We start from the raw sequence: 27,426 nt of genomic DNA on the forward strand, positions 1-27,426 counted from the left end.
GAAGAGTCATCTGCATTGTACATGGCTTTGCTGCAATCCCTCATACTGAGCAAGCATGAAGCGACAGTGGGAAGAAAAACCACCCATTAACGGGAAAAAAAACCTCCGGCAGAACCGGGCTCAGTATGAACGGTCATCTGCCTCGACCGACTGGGGTTACAGAAGACAGAACAGAGACACAACAAGAGAAACAAAAAAGCACAGAAGCACACATTGATCTAGTAATCTGTTCTACATTAGATGGTAGTAGCAGGTGATCTGTCTTCTCTGGATGATGTCACAGTTAACAGAACGCCAGACCAGGTGTACCTACTATGAAGAGAAAAGAGAGAGAACAGAAAGTTAAAGCAGAAATGACAACACATAATGCATAATTGAAGAACAGTAGAACTCAATGTAGTGAGAAAATTAGATCCTGATATACTCCAGTAACCTAAGCCTATAGCAGTAAAACTATAAAGGTAGCTGAGAGTAACATGAGTCACTAGTTATAATTTTTGTCAAAAAGAAAAGTTTTAAGCCTAGTCTTAAAAGTAGACAGGGTGTCTGCCTCACGGACCAAAACTGGGAGTTGGTTCCACAGAAGAGGAGCCTGATAGCTAAAGGATCTGCCTCCCATTCTACTTTTAGAGACTCTAGGAACCACCAGCAGACCTGCAGTCTGAGAGCGAAGTGCTCTGTTAGGAACATACGGGGTAATCAGAGCTCTGATATATGATGGAGCTTGATTATTAAGGGCTTTATACGTTAGAAGAAGAATTTTAAATTCTATTCTTGATTTAACAGGAAGCCAATGAAGGGAAGCTAAAATTGGAGAAATATGATCCCTCTTGTTGATTTTCATCAGAACTCTTGCTGCAGCATTTTGGATCAGCTGAAGGCTTTGAACTGCATTTTGTGGAATTCCTGATAGTAAAGAATTACAATAGTCCAGCCTTGAAGTAACAAATGCATGGACCAGTTTTTCAGCATCACTCCTGGACAGAATGTTTCTAATTCTGGCGATATTCCGGAGGTGAAAAAAGGAAACTCTGGAAACCTGTTTAATATGGGATTTAAATGAAATGGAAATTAAGCAGCAGAAGGTAACTTGCCATCACAGAAAGTCCACGGAGGTGGGATTACTTTCAGTGTTCCAGTTACATTTAAGGTTAGTAAACATAAAATTGCAATTTGCCAGGAAACGTCTTTCCTAGACTGTGTTATTTCCACAGGAACAACCAATGTATCCTCCAGCAACAAGCAAAGCGTTTTAACAAACCCAAACTACAGCGCGTGAATGACATGTTATCGTTTTGGGACTAAATGGCTGCTGTCACAACTATATTGTCGGTACATTGATCTCATGGAACCTTTGAGTTGTGTTATAAAAACGATCGTAACATTTCTTCACGAACAAAGTCAAATTTTTATGATAAAAATACAGGGTTGGAATTTGAAATTGAATTTACATGTTGAATTTATTTCAGTCAAATCGCTCTTTGGAAATCTCTTATGTCAGTTTAACTTCACTTGCACTCATTACACACAATATATCATTGGCGAGGATTCTAGAGACAAACGCAAAATGCATCCCCTGAAAAACTTTGATAATTTGCTGCTGTAATATTATATTATATTATATGTAATATTATAGATTTTTCAAAATAAAAAGCTAACAGATGTGCATAATTAAAAAATATCAGAAATGCAATTATAGAGCATTAAGTATTGTAAGAAAGCCCACGCTGTTTCTGGATAAATACATTACTGTATGAGTTAAGTTCTATTCCGTTTTATGCCGCTTTCCTTGTAAGTTTGAAATGTCCCATGCTCCTGAATGCACCATCGCTTTCTGACGCTCTCGAATGCATCACACTGGTCTATGAACGCGGTGCTGTGTAGATGCACGTTTGATCTTCCGCTTAAGACAAAGCTTTGCAGTTTCAAAACTCACGTCGGCTTTCACGGTTTATTGTTGTGTGTGATGACAAGAGACCACAACAAATAAATCAGCCATACCTCGCATAAAAACTTTGGATTTAATGTTGTTCATAACACCCATAGCCCTGCGACAGACTGGTGACCTGTCCAGGTGAACCCCGCCTCTCACCCAGTGAACGCTGGAGATAGGAACCAGCAACCCCTGCGACCCCATGAGGGATTAAGCGGGTCAGAAAATGGATGGATGGATAACACCCATAATTTTGGAAACAAATCTGCCAAATAACAACATTTTTTTCTCACAAGAGGTTTAATAAAACGTTTTGATATCATTAATTTAAGAACAAGTAACTGCGATGGTCACATTTTAATCCGTTTACTTCGTTAATATTCAGTTGTACAGAGCGAGGCGCGCTCCCGCCACAGGGGATGCATATCTCAGGAGGGATGCACTTTTCGGCATAACACCGGTCTGTGTTTTGATCGGAAAAGTAGCATCTCGGTTGGAACAAGGAACCCAATAACTCGGTAATGTTGCTCTCAGTGGAGACAGATGCAAATCGGGAAATGTAGGCGGTGGCAAGAGCTGCTATAAACGGCGATTTGCTGTCGTCGACCGGCTACTTTTGACTGCTCTGTATATATATATATATATATATATATATATATATATATATATATATATATATATATATATATATATATATATATATATATATATATATATATATATCAGTGGCGGTTGGCCCATAGGGGGCGCTCGGGCGCTGCCCTCCCTAGATGTGGAGGGGAAAAGTCAAAATATATAGAGATTTTAAAAGTATTATTAATGTCAGTTTTTACTTAATAGTACGTGGCTACATGTAATAAGAATTATTAAAAAACTTATACTGATTAACTATCAATTGACTCTCATTTAACAGTGCATTTCCACCAACAGCACGTATCATTTCTCTTCTTCTATGCTTGTGGGGCTGTGACTCAAGGAGCCCTACAAGTGTAGCGAAATAACCAATCGTATACTGTTGCTAGGGAAGATTTATAAATATTTGGCCAATCAGCATCGCCAAAATGAATGGCTTTGGGGCTCCTGGAGTAGTAGCCCTAGCTGCACAGTGATAGGTGCACTTCACGCGTGACGTCACGAGCTACAACCGGGTCACAGTGTTCGGCAAAAACAGTATTGTCTTCGCTTACCAGCGTGACAAAACGGGTGAATTAGAGCATACTTTTAGTTTATTTTTGGCATCTAAACAATGCCTACGACTTGTTGTGCTGCCGGTTGCACACAGAGTCATTGCAAATCGTTGGATGTTCGTTTCTTTCGTTTACTGAAGGATGAAGGACGAAGAAAGAAACGGATAATTTCAATGAAAAGGATGCAGGATGCCAATGGACTGTGGGAGCCATCATACCACGACAGAATTTGCAGTCTACACTTCATCTCCGGTAAATACAACTTAATTTTGCACTAGTCATTGTTCTACTTAAATCATTATATAAATAAAAAATTAGGATATATATTTAAGTCAAGATGGAAACGTTTGTTTCGTAATAATATACGTACATGTACAATGTATGCAAACCCTCTGGCATGAGTCTGTGAAAAGGATTAATTAGACAAAAACACCAAAATAATCCTTTGTGAACAATGTTTTTTTTTATTAATTAAATGCTTATTGTGGAATCGTAGTAATTTTCCAACTTTTGATTTAAATGCATGTACTGGGTTAGGCAGGGAAATCTATTGGCCAGCCCCACCAAAAAAATTTTTCACCAGCCGCCACTGATATATATATATATATATATATATATATATATATATATATATATATATATATATATATATATATATAAAGGCATATACATGGCAATGCATGATGTTAAAAGGTGAGTGCAGGATTTTTGACATGATGAAGGTGTCTGTGGAAGAGGAGCATCAGAGCAGGAGGGGTGCTGTAACAGGACTTGATGGAAGATGGTGTTTATTCCAGGATTAAAACAGGAACTTTTTCTGAAGCACATGGAGAAGGACATGTGGGTTTAAGCAGATGCTGGAAAACTTGAAGGAGGGATGGCATCTAATTATATTGGATATGGTGAAATATTTTGTGCAAAGTGGTCTGGTCACTTTAAAAAAATAATAATAATTCTCTGACATTGTTACAGGAAAAATGTACTTTGATTGCAAACCAGAATGAAATAATTCTTGATTCTACAGATATGGAGATCCCGTTCAGAGGGTTTTAAGTATTTGTTTGTTTGCGTGTGTGGATGCTTTTGCAGGACGACCAGAAGCCTGAGGAAAGAGAGGACAGCATAACTGTGATAAAATGTCTCACTAAATATTAAATTTTTAGGCATAGGTTCCCTGAAAAGATGAGGACAAACAATGGAACCTACTTTAGGAAATCAGGACCTGCACTGTAATGTCAGTCGGAGTTTTCAGTTAATTCTACTATAGGTTGGAGACTGGTAGGAGTTTTTGGGACTCCAACACCAACCACCGGGATCCACGCCACACAGTGCAAAGAGTTCAACGGAACACCACCTGAGCAGCATCTGGGTCAGAACCTCTTGCCTAGAGGGGCTTCCAACTACCGCCCACCTGTACCAGGCTGGTAACAGGGCAGCGTGAAGCGCAGAGCCACTCTGGGGAGGCAGCAGGATTTTTTATTGAATTTGAGAATTGAGTTTTTAATAAATAAATAAATAAATATAATTTTATGCAGCTGTACGGAAGATCACGGTTGCGCGAAATGACTATTAATAAGCTGCTACTTTTTAAGAAAAAGAAGACATTGTGAACGATTGAAGTGAGATGAGAAAAAGAGTATATTAAATGATAACAGGGGGGAATGATAGAATTATTCTTACTATTTTCTTTATGTACATTGCATTTATCAGATATATATTTACTCTTTACTACTAAGAAGTTTTATAGTTTTAGATCTCTGTTATAGTTGCAGAAGGCCTGCAGAAAGCAGAGAAATATGTTGTGACTATGATCAGTGTTTTTATTAACTCTATTCAGCCACCTGGACTGCTTATGCATAACTGTACTGTGTGAACTGCTTGGTTTTATCTCGAAGGTCACAGTTATTTTGCTTATCCCTACCCCTTTGCTTGACAATGGAACCAGGGATTCCCTTTCCTAATAAATAGACAGGGGGCGACGGATTTGCTTCAGATCGAATTTGGAGATCTGTATTAAGTATCTCTGTTCGATCTCCTTGCAAAATTATTTGAAAACTAACCTCATTGTTGTCTCTCCTTCTTGTGTTGTTAATGAATGTTTTAGGTGTTTAAACCTGACAATATTCCTGCACAAGCCACCACACTACATGCCATATGAATCAAGAAGATAAGCAGATGTATTCTCCCACAACATTCAGTCCACCAAAACTGAATTAAATTCTATTTAATTCAATTAAATTTTATTTATATAGTGCCAATTCATGAAACATGTCATCTCGAGGCACATTACAAAGTCAAGTTCAATCATATTATACAGATTGGTCAAAAAATTTCTTATATAATGGAACCAGTTGATTGGATCAAAGTCCCGACAAGCAGCATTCACTCCTGGGGAAGCGTGGAGCTACAGGGAGAGTCATCTGCATTGTCCATGGCTTTGCAGCAATCCCTCATACTGAGCATGCATGAAGCAACAGTGGGAAGAAAAACTCCCCATTAACAGGAAGGAAAAACCTCCAGCAGAACCAGGCTCAGTATGAACGGTCATCTGCCTCGACCGACTGGGGTTACAGAAGACAGAGAAGAGACACAACAAGAGAGACAAAAAAGCACAGAAGCACACATTGATCTAGTAATCTGTTCTACATTAGATGGTAATTCAGCACTTCATTCCCAAATAACCCATCTTCTGACAAAAGAACACAACAAATTGCAATACCAATCAACACCATAAACACACAAGATTTGTCCCACACACATTTTAAGCCCCGGGGGGAGTTCTCATATACCCAAGCCCTTTTCAGTAAGATTAGCAAATTTTGCACATTTCTCAAGGCACAATTTTGGCACAGTCATAGTTAGAGATCTGAAAAACAAAGGTGCAATGTGTCATGATTTGTCTTAGATGAACCCGGACACAGCACACACACACACAGAGCTGGTTTCCAAGGTTTATTGAGACAGCAGGTAGTGGATGATGAAGCCAAAGTCATTTACCAGGCGGAGGTTGCGGGGGTACGGGAAACTGGCAGGCGAGAACAGACCGGAGCAGACAGGAACAGAACCAGGAGACGAGCATGAACGAGACAGGCATGGTGTTCAGGAGACTGAGACGAATCGGCAACCAGGACAAACTGAAGGTGAGTCTTTATAGTGGTGAGAGCAGGTGGAGCGAGTCCGTGGCTGATTGCAGTCCTGTCAGGTGTTCCCAATCAGGGCTGCACTGAGGAAGGAACGAGGAAGTGTTCAGAATGCAGCCTTCAGGCTGCTTCATGACACAATGATGGTTGCTTCCATCAATTCAAATCAATTCAACTTTATTTATATAGCACCAATTCACAACACATGTCATCTCAAAGCACTTTACAAATTCAAATTAAATCATATCATCTAGACAGATTGTCCAAAAAGTTTCCTCTCTAAGGAAACCCAGCAGGTTGCATCAAGTCTCTCCAAGCAGCATTCACTCCTCCTGAAAGAGCGTAGAGCCACAGTGGACAGTCGTCTGCATTGTTGATGGCTTTGCAGCAATCCCTCATACTGAGCATGCATGAAGCGACAGTGGAGAGGAAAACTCCCCTTTAACAGGGAGGAGAACCTCCAGCAGAACCAGAACCAGGCTGAGTGGGAACTGGGAACTGAGTGGGATCCGCTACGACCAACTGGTCGTTAGAGAAGACAGAGCAGAGACACAGAAAGCACAGAAGCTCACTTTGATCCAGGAATCCTTTCTATGTTATATGGTAATGGTAGGTGCCTCACTGGATGTTGTTACAGCTAAGATAATGTACCTAGTATGAAGAGAGAAAAAAGGAGAGAAAATAAAGTTAAAAGTTGAAATAACAAGCAATACATATTGGAGAACAGTAGGACTCATTCGAGTGACAAAAATAGACCATCATGTCCTCCAGCAGCCTAAGCCTATAGCAGCATAGCTACAGAGCTATGCTGCTATAGGCTTTGTCAAAAAGGAAGGTTTTAGTCTTAAAAAGGGCCAAAACTGGGAGTTGGTTCCACAGGAGAGGAGCCTAATAGCTAAAGGATCTGCCTCCCATTCTACTTTTAGAGACTCTAGGAACCACCAGCAGACCTGCAGTCTGAGAGCGAAGTGTGTATTGACATTTTCTGTTTACATGTGGGTTTATTTGCATATAAGGTTGCACACAGGTCAGTTCAGTTTTTCAACTGAACTGTATTTACATTACTGTTTTCATACACCATTATACATAATGTATACATTACGTATAATGGTGTAGCAGATGTTCACAACACATCTTATTTGGAATAGTTAAAGGTCTATAAGTTTTCCGTAATTGTACTGGTGCACATGGGAATGTACGGCGGATGCAGCTTATTTGTATTTATGCTTTTGAAATGTAGTCTTCTTTATCCTAATGACAAATAGGCAATTTATCTGTTAGAATCAGACCTATTCTAATAAAAAAACATGATGGGTGTTCAATGTGTCTGTGTGGAAAAATATAATCAACATAACCATTTGAAAATGTTCATTTACTTTATGTAAATTGTTGTAAATGTCATGTTTATCTGTTATAATTACAGTTCTATAAATTTGTAAGTGTGACAGTGAAAACTATTTAATAGTTTCAGGGTGATCAGACAAGATCAGTCTAAATGCCAACATAATATTTTCTTGTGTGTAGCCCTGTTTTAGTCCTGGATTATGGCTTGGCAGTAGGTTTTGTAATGAACTATGACAATGATTATGACACCACCTTTCCTGTCAGCCCACTGCAGGAAAAACGAGCCACTAGAGTCGTAAAAACCTCAAAAAAACAAAAACAAAGCAAATCCAATGTGTATGTGTGAGAGATGCATTAGACTGCATTGGGTTGTTGTGAGATGTTAAATAATTATTACCCTGTATATTAAACCATTTTGTAACAGTTTTTGTGTAATAAAAGAGAGAAGAGAGAGACCTTATATTTAATAAACCACATCTAATTTGCTTCTTGTTTAATATATTTGTTTTTAGATTTTTATGATTTGTTCCTTTTAGATCAGTTTTTGATCTGTTAAGTTTTGGCCGTGGGAAAGACACCGTCTCAATAGGATAATGGATGGGTAACAGTACAGAAGCTGCAGAGTGGTGTGTTAAACTACGGCTCTGCTTCCTGGTCTGGACCCTGGGTTGTCAGCATTTAGGAGAAATAATGAATCCGGCCAGATTCCTAGAAAGAAGAGCTGCACCATCCAAAGTAGGATGGATGCCGTCTCTCCGGATCAGACCAGGTTTTCCCCAGAAAGTTCAGCAGTTATCAATGTAGCCCACGTCGTTTACATCTACACTGACAAAAACAAAGCCTGCCCTTATTTTCTTGTTCCTCTACTCCTTCATCACTGACCTGCTAGACAGAATGAGTGAAGTAGAGTCCACAAGCTATATGCACATATACAGCACAATGCATATATTTCATCTTAAAATGAAGCGCAGAAGAAGATTTCTTCTAAATAAATACATTTTTGCGTGAATACTGTAACATTCCATTATGACACCCAAGCACCAGAGGGAGGTTTTGCTGCTAACACTTTATTTTAGGACGAACAGAATGGGACAGCTTTCACCCCGCCAGTCCCCGAACCACCACTCCTCTCCTGGAAGCCACACATTTCTTCCAGTATAAACCCAAAACAACCTAACCTAAAGAAACAGTTAGTGTGCAACAGCACTTAGCAATGAGGTCTAATACGGATCATTACAATACATTTTTATTTATTGATTAAATTTAGTTTTTAATTTTAATGTTTACAAAGGAAATGTTTATTTACATGTCTTTATTGTGTGGGTAAAATACACAGACCGCCATTACATTTTTTATCTCACACACCCGCTAGGTGTACTTCCAACATTTCCATATTTTTTTCAGGTGTGTTATGTTGTGTGGGGCAAAATGTGATTGTTTTTCTTTGTATGGGTTTAAACCATATAAGCCTAAACTCATGAAAAGAAAACATCAGGTTCAATGCTCCTTCTGTCCTGAGGCTATCCTATCAGGCTCTGCTCGGGTCCCATCCCGAAGCTCATCTGCTGCTTTGGGTTCCGCCCCTAGGCTCACCCACGGTCCTCCAGCTTCCTCCCGTCAGCCTGCTCCTGCACTCAGCTTCCATCTGCTCAGCCCAGTAACAGACTCTGGTTTTCTACCTCCCCAACTCATCTGCAATAAACTCTCAAAACGAGCTCTGTGTGTGTTTGTTTTCGGGTTAATCTCAACAAATCATGACAGAATTGAGTTTTTGTGCTTTGTTGATTGAAAAGGTTTGGGTTGTTGTCGCACATTTTAACAACTGATTAAATTTTGCGTGGATTACTACACTTTTACACAACATTAATTTTTGTACATGGTGAGTTGTGTGCAAAACATTGTGCAGCAGGGTTTTTGTGTGTACCCTCAAATCTTTCAATGGGGCTATGTTCAGTAGACTCAGTAACAGTTTCTACTCATGGTCAGTCAGGCTTCTGAAGTCAAAATAACACATGGACTTCTCAATCCAACCATACGTAATGCAATGTCACTTTTGTAAATCTGCTGGTCATGTGCAATTTTTTTCTAGCTACGAGTAATCTCCATTTTATTTGAATTATATTTTTTAACTTACAGTTTCTATTTATGTTCGATTTTATTATTTATGTGGTAAGTGTTTATTTTTTTTTTAAATGTACTGTTCAGTGAATGATCTATATTTCCATCATGCCCTAGTGTATGACAACATAAAGCTATTTTATTCTATTCTAACAAGACTGCCTGCTGCACAAACAGCTGGCCTCTGGTTTGGAAAAGGAGGAAATCTTTCACTTGGTCACCAAGTTCATGATAGTTGCCAATGGTGGGCACGTCTAACCAAAAAGTTAGCTTCGCACACTAAAATTCTGCAAACAAATATATCAGTTTTGCAACCGTTAAACTTATGATAAATAAGGAAATACAGGAAGTTAACCCCAGCTACTTACTGATAATCACCGGCTGTCACTAAGTCTGTGTCACACGTCTTCAGACAGAAGGTGCTGCGCGCACACACGGCACATGATGAACATGCACAGTGTTGCATGTTTGAGGGGATAACTGCTTCAGCTCAGGATAAATGACTCAGGCTCCTCTCCTGTGGAACCAACTCCCAGTTTTGGTCCGTGAGGCAGACACCCTGTCTACTTTTAAGACTAGGCTTAAAACTTTTCTTTTTGACAAAAATTATAACTAGTGGCTCATGTTACTCTCAGCTACCTTTATAGTTTTACTGCTATAGGCTTAGGCTACTGGAGTATATCAGGATCTAATTTTCTCACTCTATTGAGTTCTACTGTTCTTCAATTATGCATTATGTGTTGTCATTTCAGCTTTTAACTTTTTGCTCTCTCTCTTTTTCTTCATAGTAGGTACACCTGGTCTGGCGTTCTGTTAACTGTGACATCATCCAGAGAAGACGGCTCACCCGCTACTACCATCTAATGTAGAACAGATTACTGGATCAATGTGTGCTTCTGTGCTTTTTTTGTTTCTCTTGTTGTGTCTCTGCTCTGTCTTCTGTAACCCCAGTGGGTCGAGGCAGATGACCGTTCATACTGAGCCCGGTTCTGCCGGAGGTTTTTCCTTCCCGTTAATGGGTGGTTTTTCTTCCCACTGTCGCTTCATGCTTGCTCAGTATGAGGGATTGCAGCAAAGCCATGTACAATGCAGATGACTCTTCCTGTGGCTCTACGGTTCTCCAGGAGTGAATGCTGCTTGTCGGGACTTTGATGCAATCAACTGGTTTCCTTATATAGGACATTTTTGACCAATCTGTATAATCTGACCCAATCTGTATAATATGATTGAACTTGACTTTGTAAAGTGCCTTGAGATGACATGTTTCATGATTTGGCGCTATATAAATAAAATTGAATTGAAATTGAATTGAATTAAACTCTAAGTTTTACACAGCAGTGGAAGCTTATGAGAAGAATATTCTATCCCTCTGTGCCCAGGCAGCTGCCTTTAGAAAAAATGGTGCATGTCAGGAAGCCACTCGCGTTGCCAGATATTGAGAGAGAAACCACCAACCAGCACAGTGTACCTTGTTAACAGTATAAATGAACAAGCCCAAACTCGCTGACAATAAGCAGACCTGGCAACACTGCTGGAAGGCTGGAACACAGTTTGAAGTGGAGATCCCTTTTCCTCTCTGTCATCAGACTCTTTTTATAAACGTGAAATAAGTCATGACCTTTTGGGTTAGTTAATGTTGTAACATCAATAATATCAATAGTGTTGATTCTTAATGTGCTCTATTTTTGAATTGAAAAGCATAAATAAAAACCAGTTTCATTATTGCTGTGTAGAAAGTTTTTCCTATTTTCTACATACTGGTTACAAATCCTGCAAGGAGAGCCATAGGGTAGCAAGACAGTAAGCAACCTTTTGTACGGAAGCAAGTTTTGGAAAAAAATAAAGGGTCCCGCTGAGCCAGTCTCCTTCCACTTCTTGCAGTGCCAGTAACAAACCTAGAAAGCTTGGTTGCACTACTAATTAAAGGGTTAGGGTCACACAGTGGCACATTGTTTACAGAAAAAAAATTAGATATCTGTCAGGGTTTATACAGGAATGATTAACCCTAATTTAATGCTTTTCAATGCTCTTTTAATGCTCATAGAATTTTAATGGCATCAACAAATACCCATATATATATATATATATACATATATATATATATATATATATATATATATATATATATATATATATATATATATATATATATATATATATTATACCTATTCTAACCTATTCTTTAAAGGCAAAAATATGGAAACCCTACTCCAAGCCTTCATTCATCATGGCTGGATTAGTGTAATTCTCTTTATCTCTGAATCGGTCAGTCCTTACTCAGACGTGTGCAGCTGGTTCAAACGCTGCTGTACACCTTTTAATGGAAAAATATAAAATAAAGCATATTACCCGATCCTGGCTTCCCTTCACTGATTACCTGTTTTTCTTAGAGTTCAGTTAAAATATCTTCTGTTTATTTTTAAGGATTTAAACAGCTTATTGTTATTGTTGTTTTGTTTTTTTTAATTGTTGAGTCTTTACCCAAGTCATTTTATTAGATGTTATTTTGTTTTACCTTGTGTTAAAGTGCTCTTTAAATAATGATGACAATGATGATGAAATATGATCACAAGAAACTTTTGCATCTTTACCCAAAAGCTGGAAAGAAAAGAGACAAAAAGATTTTTCACACCTCACTTAGTAACTCAAGGAATTATTTTAGACTAAATATTTTAGGCTAAAATATTCAACTGTTTCTTGGTTGTTGTTTTTTCTTCAATCCCACTGTTATGTTTAGTAATTTCTGCCAAAAGCTGCAGCATTTTCATTTAATCCATCTGAAAATTGCAGAATTTGCAAGCCCTGCTCTGATTGGATGGAAAGAAACCTGTCTGTGATTGGCCGGTGAGGTGGAGTTTTTGAAGTCACGAGCACACAGACAGAATCCAGCAGCGAGCCGCGCACAGCTGATGTTGAGCGTGGAAGCAGCAGGTCACAGCATAGTGGGTTGAGAAGAGTTTATCAGAGTTGAGCGCGCACGTGGCGTTTAAACGCTGAATACCTGTCTCACTGCGCGCTCAAACAAAAGACACAGATATCGCTGCAGAAGTGGCTATACGTAATTCTGACTGAATAATAAGTGGCGATACGCCGTATACCCGCGTACACCCTGGACTACACTGTCTGACTTCATGTGAGATCGTGAAGCATTGACACCCATTGTGCAGCTTAATTATTTTTTTTTACAAACACGGCAAAATCCTTCGTCATCTTTACCGTTGACAGGCTGCAGCCATGTCCCGAATTCCTCGTTTTCCATCCACTTTTTTGAAATTTGCAGTTTCCCATTCTCTAGCTCTTTCTCCGCCTCGAGCTTCTTCCCCAACATTGTAAAAACATACGGCTTTACGATCAACCGGAAGCAGTTCAGCGCAAACACGCGGAATTAGTTATATCTGATAATATATCTGAAGAAACTGTTTTTATGACCGCATTTTTTTTTTAGAAAAAAAAGGCATTTTTAATGCCACAGGTAATCACATGTAATGACTTTTATTGCCAATTAAGGCCTTAATTTAAAAAAAATGTATTTAATTACTTTTAATGCCCTGCGGAAACCCTGCATGTTTTTGAGTAACCGGATTCGACCGCATCATAACAAGAAGAAAAAAAGGTAAGGAATAAAAAAGCATAGCTATTATCAATGGCTAGTTGTTTTTTTTCTTTTTTCTTTTGGACCCATGACTGACACTGCTTAGAGAAGTCTGTGCGAATATGTACTGAGAGCCAGAACAGTGATGTAATGATGTCAGTGCATCCCTCCTTGCTAGGAGCTTCCTTGGTCAATGGGCTTAATTGACAACCAAGTGTAAGTCACACACAAACCTTTGTTCTCAGGCATGCGGTCAGCCATTTAAAGTTGCACACCGCTCTATCTTTGTTCAGTGTTGACTTTTGTGTTATGAACATAAAACATTGAATTATACCAGGGTCTCACCTTTCTTTATTGGCAAACTTTTTATGGGGAGATTCAAAAAGACATTTTCTTATGAGACATCACCCTTAACCTGCAGACATGCTGGCTACCTTCCTGGCATCGATGAATCATTACATGAAGGTAAAAACTTAATTCTTCAGCCAACAATGCAGCTAGCCTTTGTGAACCTATGCAACCACCAGACTGAAGAGGAACCTTGTTTTATTTTAATGCATGTAGTCTTTTTATGACATGTATATGAAATGACAAAATACTTGAATATTGTGGACGAAATACAACAAAAATTGGTCACACGTTAACATTTATGATTACATAGCTCACATACCAGCAAACTACAAAAATTACTACTGTAGGTCAGAACTGAAAAGCAGTGCTGCAATGATCTATATGGTGTGAGCTGATCAATTTATACGAAAAGATAAAAATTTGGACTAGGACAATATTCACAGGCTTACCTCCAGTTTGACAGAATTCATAGTTCTGAATGAGCCTTACTTTTTCAATTTATGTAAAAAAAATCTACAAGATCTATGTTATGAGTCAGTGTTTTCAAGTTCTTTTTGGTTCACTAAATTCCCACCCCATTTAAGTTACTTCTTTCCATTGCTTCCAATAAATAAAGCAGATGTAGTGTAGATTTGATTCTCTATCCCATTGCACATGATGGCTTGATTGTGCAAGAGTTCTGTCCCAGTGCATCTGATTTCTTCACATTGGTATCTGTTCTTATCCTAATATATCCAGATACACAGGTGTGGATTTCATCAGCGCCAAAAGCTTCTTTTGAATCTCCTTAATAATGAGGCGCTGTTGTGGCTCCCTTTGCCAGCAGCCCAGCATGATATCATAGACTTCCTTTGGACAGGTTCTTGGGCGCTCTAATACCCTGCCCTGAGTAATGCATTCAATAACCTGAAAAGGAACAAAAACTTTGGTTAAAAATACAACAAATGCAAAAAGCCAAACATAAAGGCCATTATGAATTTTCAGAAGTGTACCCCTCTGAGATTACTTGAGTACATGCACTCATGAACACTAATTGGACATGTTAAAATAAAAATCTTGATGTATCTGACAATTAATTATAAATCTAAAAAGGGTTGAATAGATTAACCATTTTATATTATACCGTATCCAATATAAATACATAGGCTGTACCTCATTGTTGGCTAGCTGAAACCATGGCTGTTTGCCATATGTGAAGATCTCCCACAGAATAACTCCAAAGCTCCACACATCACTCTCTGTGGTGAATTTCCTGTACATGATGCTCTCTGGGGGCATCCAACGAATAGGAAGCATGGTATGACCTCCAACCTAAATAAGAAAGAGGCATTGGGTCAAAATATGAACCTGAAGAATATTGTTGTTTTTAGGTATTTTCAGAACTCAAAGCTAAGCTCAAAAGTAATAATAATCGTGTAGCTTGGCTACACATTATGCCATGCATTTACTGGTTTTCAATCATTGGCCTAAGCCAGACTTGAAATTCCTCTTCTTAAACTCACTTTGAAAAAAATAAAGTAAAAGAAAGATGGACCGTAATAAGCTAAGTTTCATTATTTTAGATAGAAAGAACTAAAAAATAGTGATGTGAAGAACTAAAGATATCTTTTTAGATGTAATATGGTATGACGGCACACATAATCTCTCTGTGCCGTTCTCCTACTTACAAAGCTGAGCCAGCCCTATGTGCATGTATGTCCATGTGAACAGCTGCCACTCAGGGCATATCATCCCTCCTCATAAAATGCCACCGTCAGAGCAGTGCAGCGTGTAAGCAACATGCCGACGAGCACGACCAGCGGATCAAAATGTTCTCTTACTAACATTATAAAGTTATGAGTTCTTACTTCTTCACCAGACATTTTCCTTTTAAAAAGTGGTGCAGTTCTGCTGTGTATTTATCCTTTGCAAATATGCAAATCATTTTGGCAGATTATCACGGACGAATGCATTCATTTCAAGAAAATGTTTGCAGTGCCTAGGAAGAAACTGGCCAGAAGGGGAGGGGATGGGTGATGGTGGTGGTGGTGATTGTTAGATCAATTTCTTTGCCAATTTATTCCTAAATTTCTGGTCTCAGAATTGCTAATTTTTCAGTATGTTCACCAGGAAATAATGTATCAATTTTTCCATTTTACTCTAAGTTATTATTTAGTCCATTCAGTAGTGAAGTTAGCAGTTTAGTGTAGCTGGAGAATTTATTGGCTCGTTCATATTAACTGTAAAGTTCAACTGCTTAAATGAATACATTCATATTTGTGCTTATTTTGTGTAAAGGCATCACTGTATGAAGACCTGTGCTTGTATCACCCCCTTACGGTTAACTGTTACATCATCTGTGCTGTCTATATTGACTTTGCACTGGTGCTGTCCTACCCTTAAAGACAATAAGAATGTTTCTTAACCAGAAACCATGGGTACATAGCACAATGCAGTCCCAGCATTCAGATCAGGAGACAGACTGGCCTACAGCACATCAAGAAGGCAAAGCACAGGTACATGCAGCACATTGAGGAACATTTCAACAGCAACAACCCACATAACGTGGAGAGGCATCAGGACCATCATGGACTATAAGCACAGTGGCGAGCTGTTCAGCAGCAACCCAGCTCTCTTAAACACCATTTCATGCTTTAACTCTCCAAGCAGCAGAGGCCTGAGCATCTTTCGCAGACAGAGGCGTAGCATCAGCCTCTTATACTACATCAGCACCAAGACCTCCACCTTAAAGAAAGTCAACATCAACAAGGCTGCAGGTTCAGACATGGTCTCAGGTCTGGGGCTAAAATCATATCCTGAACAACTTGCAGGACTTTTTCTGGACATATTCAACCTCTTCCTGCAGCTCTCTATGGTCCCTGCCTGGCTGAAATCCTCCATCATTGTACCTCTGCCCAAAAAAACAACAACCATCACTTGCCTCAATGACTACCGTCTTGTTGCCCTGACCCCAGTCATCATGGAGTGCTTTGAGAGGATCCTCCTGAAATACATCAAGGGTGCCATCCCCATTGGCCTGGAATGGATTCCTACAGGGGGAATCGCTACGCAGAGGATGCTGTCTCAATAGCACTTCATGGGGCTCTATCTCATCTGCAGCATCCAAACACCTATGTTAGAATGCTATTTGTGGACTTCAGCTCAGCTGTCAACGTTGTGCTCCCAGATATGCTGGCTCTGAAGCTCCACAACCTGGTATTAGCGCCACCACTCTGCTCCTGGTTCAGTGACTTTCTCACTAACAGGCCCCAGTGGTGAGGGTATGAAAACGCACGTCTGCACCACTGATCCTCAACACTGCCATGCAGCAGGGTTGTATCCTCAGCCCTGCTCTCTTCCCCCCTGTTCACACTCAACTGCTCTGCTATCCACCCCACAAACATGGTTGTGAGGTTCGCGGATGACACCACGCTGGTGGGTCTCATATCCAACAACAATGTGACCCACTACAGAGAGGAGCTCCACAATCAGACACAGTGGTGCTTCAGGAATAGCCTAATCCTAAACACCAATAAAGAGGTTATAGTGGACTACAGGAGGTCAAGGAAGACTGAACATGCTCTTCTCTGCATGGTAGAGCATATGGACAGCATAAAGTTAGGGTATCAAAATTTCCTCTGACCTCTTCTGGACTGTGAATGCTTTCCACCTGGTGAAGAAGGCCCAACAACAGCTCTTTTTTCTCAGGAAACAGAAACAGTCTGGACTTTTTACTCAACTGCTCATAAACTTTTATAAAGATAAAATCTTTCCCAAAGCTGTGAGGGCTATCGCCCCTTGCTGATAATAAATAAACTAACAGCCTAGTTCATAGGCTGTTACATGTTACAAACTGTTTCCACGTCCTGACTTGATGAGAGTTATTTACACTGGCTCTCACATGCTAATGTCTATTAGCACACTTCAGTTTCTCAGGTAATGTCTGTTTGGACATCCAGGCAAATTGCACAGGTCTGAAACTTGAAAGTCTAAATTTATTGCACAGTCTTTTCCTGTGTGCACGAGTGAATCAAATGATGGAACATTCCTGTGATACACTCATACAACTGCACAATAATCTATGTCGTCTGTAAAGGGACTGCTGTCTGACCTTTTGACTGCGAAAATTAGCCTTATTAGATGCTAAGGATTATTTGCATGCTTTAAACTTGTTGGCCAAGGCAATCAACTCATTTATGGACAACACGTTTGGAAAGATTATGTCTTGTTGTGCCTGTCTGTTATTTATAATCTGTGGGCATTCTGAGATGGTGTCTGTATCATTAAAGATTTCAGTATGGTAACACATAATGACAATATTGGAACATTTCTTTTCATATGAAAATTTATAATGTCATATTTTGACTTGACTATTTTGACTTTGTCATTCAATTATGCATGTTAAATTGGTCGGTTTTACAAGACACCTTTACGACAGCATTTTTTATTTACAGGCACTTTTATTTTAGATTATTTAATGAAAATAACAGAGAAAGTTGTGGTATGTGTGAATAGACAGATGTGTTTCTTACCCTGTAATAATCTGTGCTGTAAATGTCTCTGGACATGCCAAAGTCTCCTATTTTCACCAGAAGGCCATTCCCCACCAAGCAATTTCTTGTTGCAAGATCACGGTGGACAAAGTGTTGGGATGCCAAGTAGATCATCCCACCTGCGATTTGACTCGCTATGTGAAGCATCTGGGACAAACCCAGCTCCCCGTTGGTCTGAAGAGGAAGCCCGTCAACCAGGATTGTGGCATCTGGTCCATGGGCTCTGAGAAGACAGTGTCAGGTTTAAATACCCTGGTGTATGTTTGGTTCTTACTTTACTGAATACTTTTGAAGCACTGATCAAATGTATTGGTTTCACAGAAACTGTCTCAGAATTTGTAGAACATTTTTAGAAGGTAATACAAATCTATAAATTTTGTAAAATGCCCAGATACTCTAAATATGTATTTATTTTAAGCAAATCAACAAAAAGATTCCTCTTACATTCAAATAAAAAATTGTCCATAGTGATATTAGGTTTTTGATTAATTCACATTATCATGTAATACCTATGGGTTTTCAAACCAAAACCAAATAGAACAAAAACCATGTGAATATGTTATGGACTTACAAAGAGGAAGATTCTAGTTTTTCAGTTTATTTATTTTCAAAGACAGAAAAGAGTAAATATCTAATAAAAATAATTTGTTGCAACCCTACTCTTAAAGGGACCCATGATTACTTGAACATGTTGGGCTTAATATAATGTTGTCATATTCCTATTAACTTAAAAATTGCTGTTTGTGATACGTAAAAAATTTAATTACTTCAAAAAACTGTATATCCTTTCTTATGTTTTTCATTCATGGAGGTCGCAATTTTTTCACCTGGGCAATGTATGCTTGGATTGATGACCCGGTTAGGTCCTACAGGACTGGGACCTACAGCCTTAACACAGGAAGGTTAACATTACCCAAGTTTACAATGCAACACGATATTGCTGTTGGCTGTAATTTCAAAACAAAATCCAACAAAAAAAGTGAAGTGAGTCTTCATCGCTTTCAATTCAATTCCATTTTATTTATATAGGGCCAATTCATGACACATGTCATCTCAAGGCACTTTCCAAAGTCAAATTCAATCAGATTATACAGATTGGTCAAAAAGTTTCCTATCTAAGGAAACCCAGTAGATTGCGACAAGTCTTGACGAGCAGCATTCACTCCTCATGAAAGGGCATAGAGCCACAGGGAGAGTGGAAAGAAAAACCACCCAAACCACCCGGGAAGGAAAAACCTCCAGCAGAACCGGGCTCAGTATGAACGGTCATCTGCCTCGACCCACTGGGGGTTACAGAAGACAGAGCAGAGACACAACAAGAGAGACAAAAAAGCACAGAAGCACACATTGACCCAGTAATCTGTTCTACATTAGATGGTAGTAGCGGGTGAGCCGTCTTCTCTGGGTGATATCACAGTTAACAGAACGCCAGACCAGGTGTACTTACTATGAATAAAAAAGATGAAATAACAACAAGCAATGCCAATTGGAGAACAGTAGGAGAATTCAGCAGAGTGAGAGAAATAGACCCTGATGTCCTCCAGCAGCCTAAGCCTATAGCAGCATAACTATAGAGGTAGCTCAGAGTAACATGAGCCACTCTGACTAGAAGCTTTGTCACAAAGGAAAGTTTTAAGATTAGTCTTAAAAGTAGACGGGGTGTCTGCCTCACGGACCAAAACTGGGAGTTGGTTCCACAGGAGAGGAGCCTGATAGCTAAAGGATCTGCCTCCCATTCTACTTTTAGAGACTCTAGGAACCACCAGCAGACCTGCAGTCTGAGAGCGAAGTGCTCTGTTAGGAACATACGGGGTAATCAGAGCTCTGATATATGATGGAGCTTGATTATTAAGGGCTTTATACGTTAGAAGGAGAATTTTAAATTCTATTCTTGATTTAACAGGAAGCCAATGAAGGGAAGCTAAAATTGGAGAAATATGATCTCTCTTGTTGATTTTCATTTTACCCAATGAAAAAAAGAAGCGCGCAATGGGGAAAGCCGTTGGAAGAACCCATCTTCTGAAGGACCCGCATTTGTGCTCTCAATACTTCTCTCCTGAAGACTTTGTATCATTAACTGATTTGATTGACTTTGTTGGTATATTTTTACCAACAATCATTCAATTAATAAAAATAAAAAAACTTTAAAAGAACCTTGCATATGTGCAAAGGACCCCCTGATTATAACCTTGATTCTTTTTATTCATTTATTTACAACAGAATTAGCACTTTTCTTAGTGGGACATGTTTTTGCCAAAGTTTCAAGAATCTGTGTATTATTATTATTATTATTATTATTATTATTATTATTATTATTATTATTATTATTATAGTTTTTACCCATTTCAACATGCTCCTGTTCAAGCTGAAAAGATTTAGCATTACTCATTTGATTGGACGGAGCAAATGCTAAAGGACATGGCATACGTCATTTACCCAGAATGCATTGCAGTGTAAACAACATGGCAACGTCCGTGTATCAATATTTCCTTTAAATTTATAAAAGCTTAAACAGCTTGCACTATTTTTACTGTATTGTTTTTACATCTAAAATAGATATTTCTCAAATAAAGTCTATTGTTACATGTAATTGTGGATCCCTTTAAATCCAGATATGCAGCTTACAGAAGACTTCTTTTTCACAACCCGTTCTTGTGGGTTGACCACCCACAGCGCTTTGGGTGGTCAACATGACTGGAAAAGCGCTATATAAGTTCAGTCCATTTACCATTTACCATTTACCATTTTGTGCAGATCATTCAGTGTTACTGTCAGACACTTGACTATTTCTGTCTCCATAGTTTCATATTTTCTTTACTGTGTCATTTAGGATACATGTTGTATTATAAATATTGTATTGATGCTGTCACACAACATTAGACTAAGGATGTGCTCTTTAAATAAAACTGGAACTTTTTATTTTTTATGCCATGTTTTTTATATTTCTGTTTTTCTATTCTTGTTTCAACTTGAATTGTACAGGATGAATGTAGAATGAGTTTTGAAAAGGTTACCCTAACCCTAATGACCTGGCATTTTAACAGGGGTCTTTGAACCCCTGTTTCAATCATCTCATTCCAGCATTATAAAAAAGAATACATTGCTATGATTTTGTCTTTTTTAGTGGCTAAACTGTGATGTAATGACATGTTGGAAACCATGAGGTTACTTCTCACTTAAATACATGGTCAAAAAAATTAAAGATATTGAGATTGAGTGAAATTGCAATATAATGTAAAGAATATTTGAAGTTAGTAGCACCTACCTGAGAAACTTATTAAGATCTCCATGTTTCATGTACTCAAAAACCATGATAAGAGGGTCTCCATCCACACACACGCCGTAAAACTTGACTATGTGCTCATGCTGGAGGTTGGTCAGAAGCTCTGCCTCATGCTGGAAATCCTTCCTGGCTGCAAGTGTTGGGTCCTTTAGAGTCTGGAAGCAGTAGGAGACATGAAATATTTAAAATATTGAATATGATGGTGAATATTTAGAGGTTTAAACTTAAGCACATTCGTCTTACCTTCACAGCGACCAGCATTTTATCCTTGGTTGGCTTAAGTTGTAACATTCAGCCTAGGAAGACCTTCCCAAAGGCACCTTCACCAAGCTCCCCTCTTCAAAATAATATCCCGACGTTAATATGTTGAACATCTGAGACAGAACGATAGAAAGAAGAAATTGAGTAAGAATTTAAAAAATTTGTTTTTTGACATAATTGGTTTATAATGTCAGATTGATTTTCCTGATTTGGCTGTCTCTTTAATTAAAGCCATTTTAAAATGGAATTGTTCATGATTTATTAAATTACAAAAAAATAATAAATAAACAAGCACTAAAGTGCTTAAAATAAATATGCCAGTTGGAAGTAATTTACCAGACATACAGATCAGTCCAGAGTGGCTCGCTTTTTTTTAATTGAAAGTAGGCTGACAGAAAGAGGGGTGGAAGAGGGGGAGAGCTATGCGGCAAAGGACCGCTGGTCAGATTTGAACCCGGGTCGACCGCCGTCCAGGACTAAGGCCCTCCGTATATGGGTCGCGCTACCTGCTGCGCCACCAGCAAGCCCAACGCCAACCTTTTTGAAATTGAGAGCTACTTCATTGGTACTGTGCCATCCGAAGGGCTTCCTGTATTGACCTTTTTTTTATTTATTTCTTTATTTTCAGAAACACAAGTATACAATAAATGACAATATATGTCCTGGTAACATGAATAATTAACAAAAAACAGTCTTAAAAAGGTGTATTGGCAAAAGCAATGAGTTTATAATGCCCACCCTCCAAACCCTTTGAACTACAGCTCACCTTAACTTCATGTAATATGAACATGTTTTTATGCTTTTTAAATCTTTGTAAATACAAGTATGATTAAAATGAAGGGTTATGCTATTTTCGAACAGGCTTGAGGGCACCACATGTGGTCCTGGGGGCCACCTGGTGCCTACGGGCACCATGTTGGTGACCCCTGAACTAGACCATCAAAAATATCCACCAAAGGGCAAAGGTGGAGGCATCACAAGTGAAATGAATATGATTTCTCCAAGTGTTCCAACAGTCTAGTCATATCAGTTAATGATACAGGACTTTTGAATTGTTTACTTTCACCATACATGTTAATATATTTTTAATTTAATTTTTTTTGCTGAACCTAAGTCAAGCCTCAATGACTGCATGAATTCTAATAACTGAATGTAATTTTCTCTGGTCCCCTGCCTGATCTGACCAGTGATGACATGTTTAGCCGCATGTCGTCATTCAACCGCTGGTTGTCTAGGTGGTGTCCAGAAAACGACGTGGGCTACATTGATAACTGGAGAACTTTCTGGGTAAAACCTGGTCTGATCCGGAGAGACGGCATCCATCCCACTTTGGATGGTGCAGCTCTTCTTTCTAGGAATCTGGCTGGAATTTATTAGTCTCCTAAATGCTGACAACCCAGAGTCCCAGACCAGGAAGTGGAATAATAGTTGTAGAAGCCAATATGTACAAAGTCTATATAAGAAAGGAAATGATGTGTGTATGGTTGTGTGTTTCACCCCGAAAGGAAAATCGGTTTTGACGCTTGAGCCGGAAATGCTCTGTCACCACACAAGCTGGCCGTTTTGTATTATCTTTGTTATAAGCAAGCAAAAAGTGAGAAATAAATCGGCTTTTAAACTGCAAGAACAGCGTCTGGAAATTTCCTGTTTTCCACCTCACCCCGGCAAATACGCAAATACACTTAAAAAACACTCCAGGGGCTTTAAGCATCGGCTTAGCCCCTACAGTAGTTTAACACACTTCTCTGCAGCTTCTGTACTGTTACCCACCCCATTATCCCCATTGAGACGGTGTCTTTCCCACGGCCAAATCTTAACAGATCAAAAACTGATCTAAAAGGAACAATCATAAAAATCTAATACAACTCCACTACGGCTCACCTTGAACCAAAAAATAAATCAATTAAATTTGGTATATTAAATATAAGGTCTCTCCCTCCAAAGACTTGTTTAGTTAATGAATTGATTTCTGATAATCAGATTGATTTATCAATCTGATTATCAGGCTACCTGGCTACAAGAGGACTACGTTAGTATAAATGAGTCAACTCCCTCCAATTATTCAAATTTCCACATTCCCAGATCTGTGGGAAGAGGAGGAGGAGGGGCAACCATCATTCAGTTCTGATTTATTAATTAGTCCTAGGCCAATTTAATAACTACAGTCCTTCTTTTGAACATTTAACCCTCAGTTTCCCACATCCAAACGGCAAAGCAATAAAACCTCTTCTGTTTGTTGTTTTGTATCGTCCACCAGGCCCTTACACTCAGTTTTTGGATCAGTTGTCAGACTTCTTATCTGATTTGGTGATAAACACTGACAAGGTTATTGTAGTGGGTGATTTTAACATCCACGTTGACACAGAATGTGATAACCTTAGTGTAGCCTTTAAAACTATCCTAGATTCAATTGGTTTTGCTCAAATGTACATAAACCGACATATTCCTGTCTTCATACTTTTTACTTTGCACTAACATATGGCATTAATTGCAAATAATTAATAGTATTTTCTTACAACCCTGTCCTATTTGGCCATTTTTAACAACCTTTGAGTTCAACTTAACTAAGACCCCCCCACCACAAAAAAAAAAAGGTTTCATTAAAGCAGATGTTTATCAGATAATGCTATATCAGACTTAGAGGTCTGTCCTCCGCATCACAGAAATGCCAAGCAGATGGCAGCAATTGCTCATTCACAAATTGATGCCTTTGTTAATGGTGTTACTTGCTCATTGCCGTTCTGCATTAGACAACGTAGTCCCCTTGAAAAAGAAGGTGATTATTCGCAGGAAGCTGGATCTCTGGGCTAATTTAGACCTGCGTTCTTTGAAACACAACGTTAGGAAGTTGGAGGGAAAATCTAGAGGAATCTTACCTAATCTGGAAAATCAGTCTACTGCTGTATAAAAAGACCCACAGAGTTAGAGCAGCATATTTTGCTGCCTCAGCCAACCTATCCCTACAAGAAACCTCTTGTCTTGTCTCATGTGCGATTCTGCCTTGACACTCCCAGTTCCTCTGTGGTCAGCCTGCTGGACTCAGAATCTCTGCTCATGTTCATTTCTCACTTATCTTCTACACTTCATCATAGGTTCAGGTCTGTCACTGCCTGCAACTCCGGGTCTGTGTGATCCTGCCTGCAAATTCTGTCTTAATTCTGCCTGCCATCTCACCTGCACCTGCTACTACTTTGTTTGGATGTGTAGTTGGAGCAAGGAGTGTGACGTGAAAGATGGATAAAATGCGACATGACCGTTCAGACTGCGGATGCTTTGAAAAATATCTGATATGTATCCTAATTAGGACCATATATGGAAGTGGCACAAGTTGGATTTTTTTTAGGTGAAAAGATCAGAATTGGAAAAATATTATATGGGTCGCATATGGGCCAAAAGATCAGATTTGAGTTGCACTTCCCTGCAGTGTGAACATAGCCTAAGTTAAATTTCTTAAAGTGAAAGTCAAAGGCCCGGTTCACACTGCAGGAAAACATGAGCCAAATCTGATTTTCTGCGGGTCAAGTGACCAGGTCAGATGTTCAGCACACCCCTTCGCTACTGGCTGCTAGACTTCCTCACCAACAGACCTCAGACGGTCCGGGTCGGGCAGAACACCTCAGATGTCATCACCCTCAGCACGGGCTCCCCTCAGGGCTGCGTCCTGAGCCCCCTGCTGTTCACCCTGATGACACACGACTGCGTCCCCAGGTTCACCACCAATCACATCGTGAAGTTTGCTGACGACACAACGGTGGTGGACCTGATCAGAGACGACAACGACCAGGACTACAGAGAGGAGGTGGAGCAGCTGGTGGGCTGGTGCAGAGACAACAGCCTGATCCTGAACGTGGAGAAGACGAAGGAGATCATCGTCGACTTCAGGAAGAACCAGCCTCACCACGCTCCACTGCTCATCAACAGCTCAGCTGTGGAGGTGGTCAGCAGCACCAAGTTCCTGGGGGTGCACATCATGGACAACCTCACCTGGTCTGTGAACACCACGTCACTGGTGAAGAGGGCACAGAAACAACTGTACTTCCTGAGGAGGATGAGGAGAGCCCACCTGCCCCCGCCCATCCTCACGACCTTCTACAGAAGCACCATAGAGAGCATTCTGACAAGCTGTCTCTCTGTGTGGTGTGGAGGCTGCAGCGCCTCCGACTGGAAGAATGTGAGGAGAGTGGTGAGGACAGCAGAAGGGATCATCGGGGCTCCTCTCCCCTCCATTAAGGACATTTCATCTCAGCGCTGCGTGTCCCGAGCCCATAACATCATCAGGGACCCCTCACACCCCCACCATGGACTGTTCTCCCTGCTGCCCTCTGGGAAGAGGTTCCGCAGCATCCGCTGCAGGACCACCAGGTTACACAAAAGCTTTTTCCCTGTTGCCATCGGACTGTTGAACTGCTGAACTCTAAACTGGACTCTGCATCACACATGCACAGAACTGAACCATATAGCAATTTTGTATGATTATTTTGCACTACCAACATTGCTGAACTTTTATAACCCATTTAAATTTTAAAGTACACAACTAAATGTTTACTGCATTTTGCACCATTATTATTTTGCACTACCAACATTGAACTTTTCAAATTAATGCCTTTTTTGCACCATTATCTTTGTACTATAAACATGGTTGAATATTCTTCTGCACACTGTTTTTTCTCCTGCATTGTTACATTCTTATCACTCCTGCACTCTATATTGTAATGTTATTTTATTTCAGTTGCAATCTCATTACATTGTCGTAAACTGTATGCAATGAAATTTCGTTTTGTATTCATACTGTGCATTCAAAATAACAATAAATTTTGTCTAAGTCTAAGTCTTTTGTGAGGTCATTTTGGAGCTGCAAACAGTTCATACTGAAGTCAGATATCAGATATCAGAATCAGAAATACTTTAATAATCCCAGAGGGAAATGACAGCTATAGGCAGTGTTTTAAAAGTAATGGAAATGAGCTTGCAAAAAACCAATGTTTTCTTTTGCCATTCATGTTCTATAGCTCTTCCCATATTCAGTTATTAGTTTTGCTCTTTGGGTTTTGCATAAGGTCACATCTTCATGTTTAGATTTGGAAGATGTTTTTCTTTGCTATTTTTGCCTTTGAGTTAATTCTTGCATTAATTTTTACTTGGAGTCTTGTGTGTGTTTGTTGGTCAGATTATGTCCTTGTATTTCTGTTCAGCTCCATTCATGTTTATTTCAGTCTGTCACTCTCTAACCATAGCCCAGCAAATTTACCTCAATCCAGCTGTTCTGTGCTCATTATCTGCATCTGTGTCAACCTGGGACTTTGCATTTTTATACCTGCCTCCCACAGTCTGTCTCTGCAGACCATCAGAAAGCCGTTGTGAGTTTAACCTTCCAGCATTCCTTGTCTAATTGCCTGTTTTGAGCCTAACCTCAGGTTTGGATTCTCCCTGTTTGCTTTGCCCTTGCTGTACACTTCATCAGCTTAATGATTCTGGACATGGCCTTGGACTGTTTGATCATGATTCCAGGCTAGCCCATTGTGCTGGTCTGCTTTCTCCTAATGTCATCTCCTGCTGTGAGTAGTCTGCTATACTCTATACATTATCCTCGACATGCCTGTTTAAAAAAAAAAAATAAATAAATTCTTATATACTTTTAAGCATAAATCTGTGTCCAGCTCGAATATCGAGTCCCAGTCGTACAAG

The 27,426-nt window shown here is 39.4% G+C and overlaps 1 protein-coding gene across 1 annotated transcript; it reads right to left on the reverse strand.

The window, feature by feature from the left end:
• Nucleotides 1-13,647: 13,647 nt before the first annotated feature.
• Nucleotides 13,648-23,516, reverse strand: LOC118560112 (NT-3 growth factor receptor-like). Its single transcript, XM_036130835.1, is given in 6 exon segments — nucleotides 13,648-14,571; nucleotides 14,818-14,976; nucleotides 18,177-18,420; nucleotides 21,463-21,635; nucleotides 21,724-21,817; nucleotides 23,512-23,516. Coding segments are annotated over 6 exon segments (861 nt in total). The 3' UTR covers nucleotides 13,648-14,385.
• Between the last annotated feature and the right edge of the window lie 3,910 nt (nucleotides 23,517-27,426).

This window comes from Fundulus heteroclitus, unplaced genomic scaffold, assembly GCF_011125445.2.
Source record: "Fundulus heteroclitus isolate FHET01 unplaced genomic scaffold, MU-UCD_Fhet_4.1 scaffold_39, whole genome shotgun sequence".
Taxonomy (NCBI): domain Eukaryota; kingdom Metazoa; phylum Chordata; class Actinopteri; order Cyprinodontiformes; family Fundulidae; genus Fundulus; species Fundulus heteroclitus.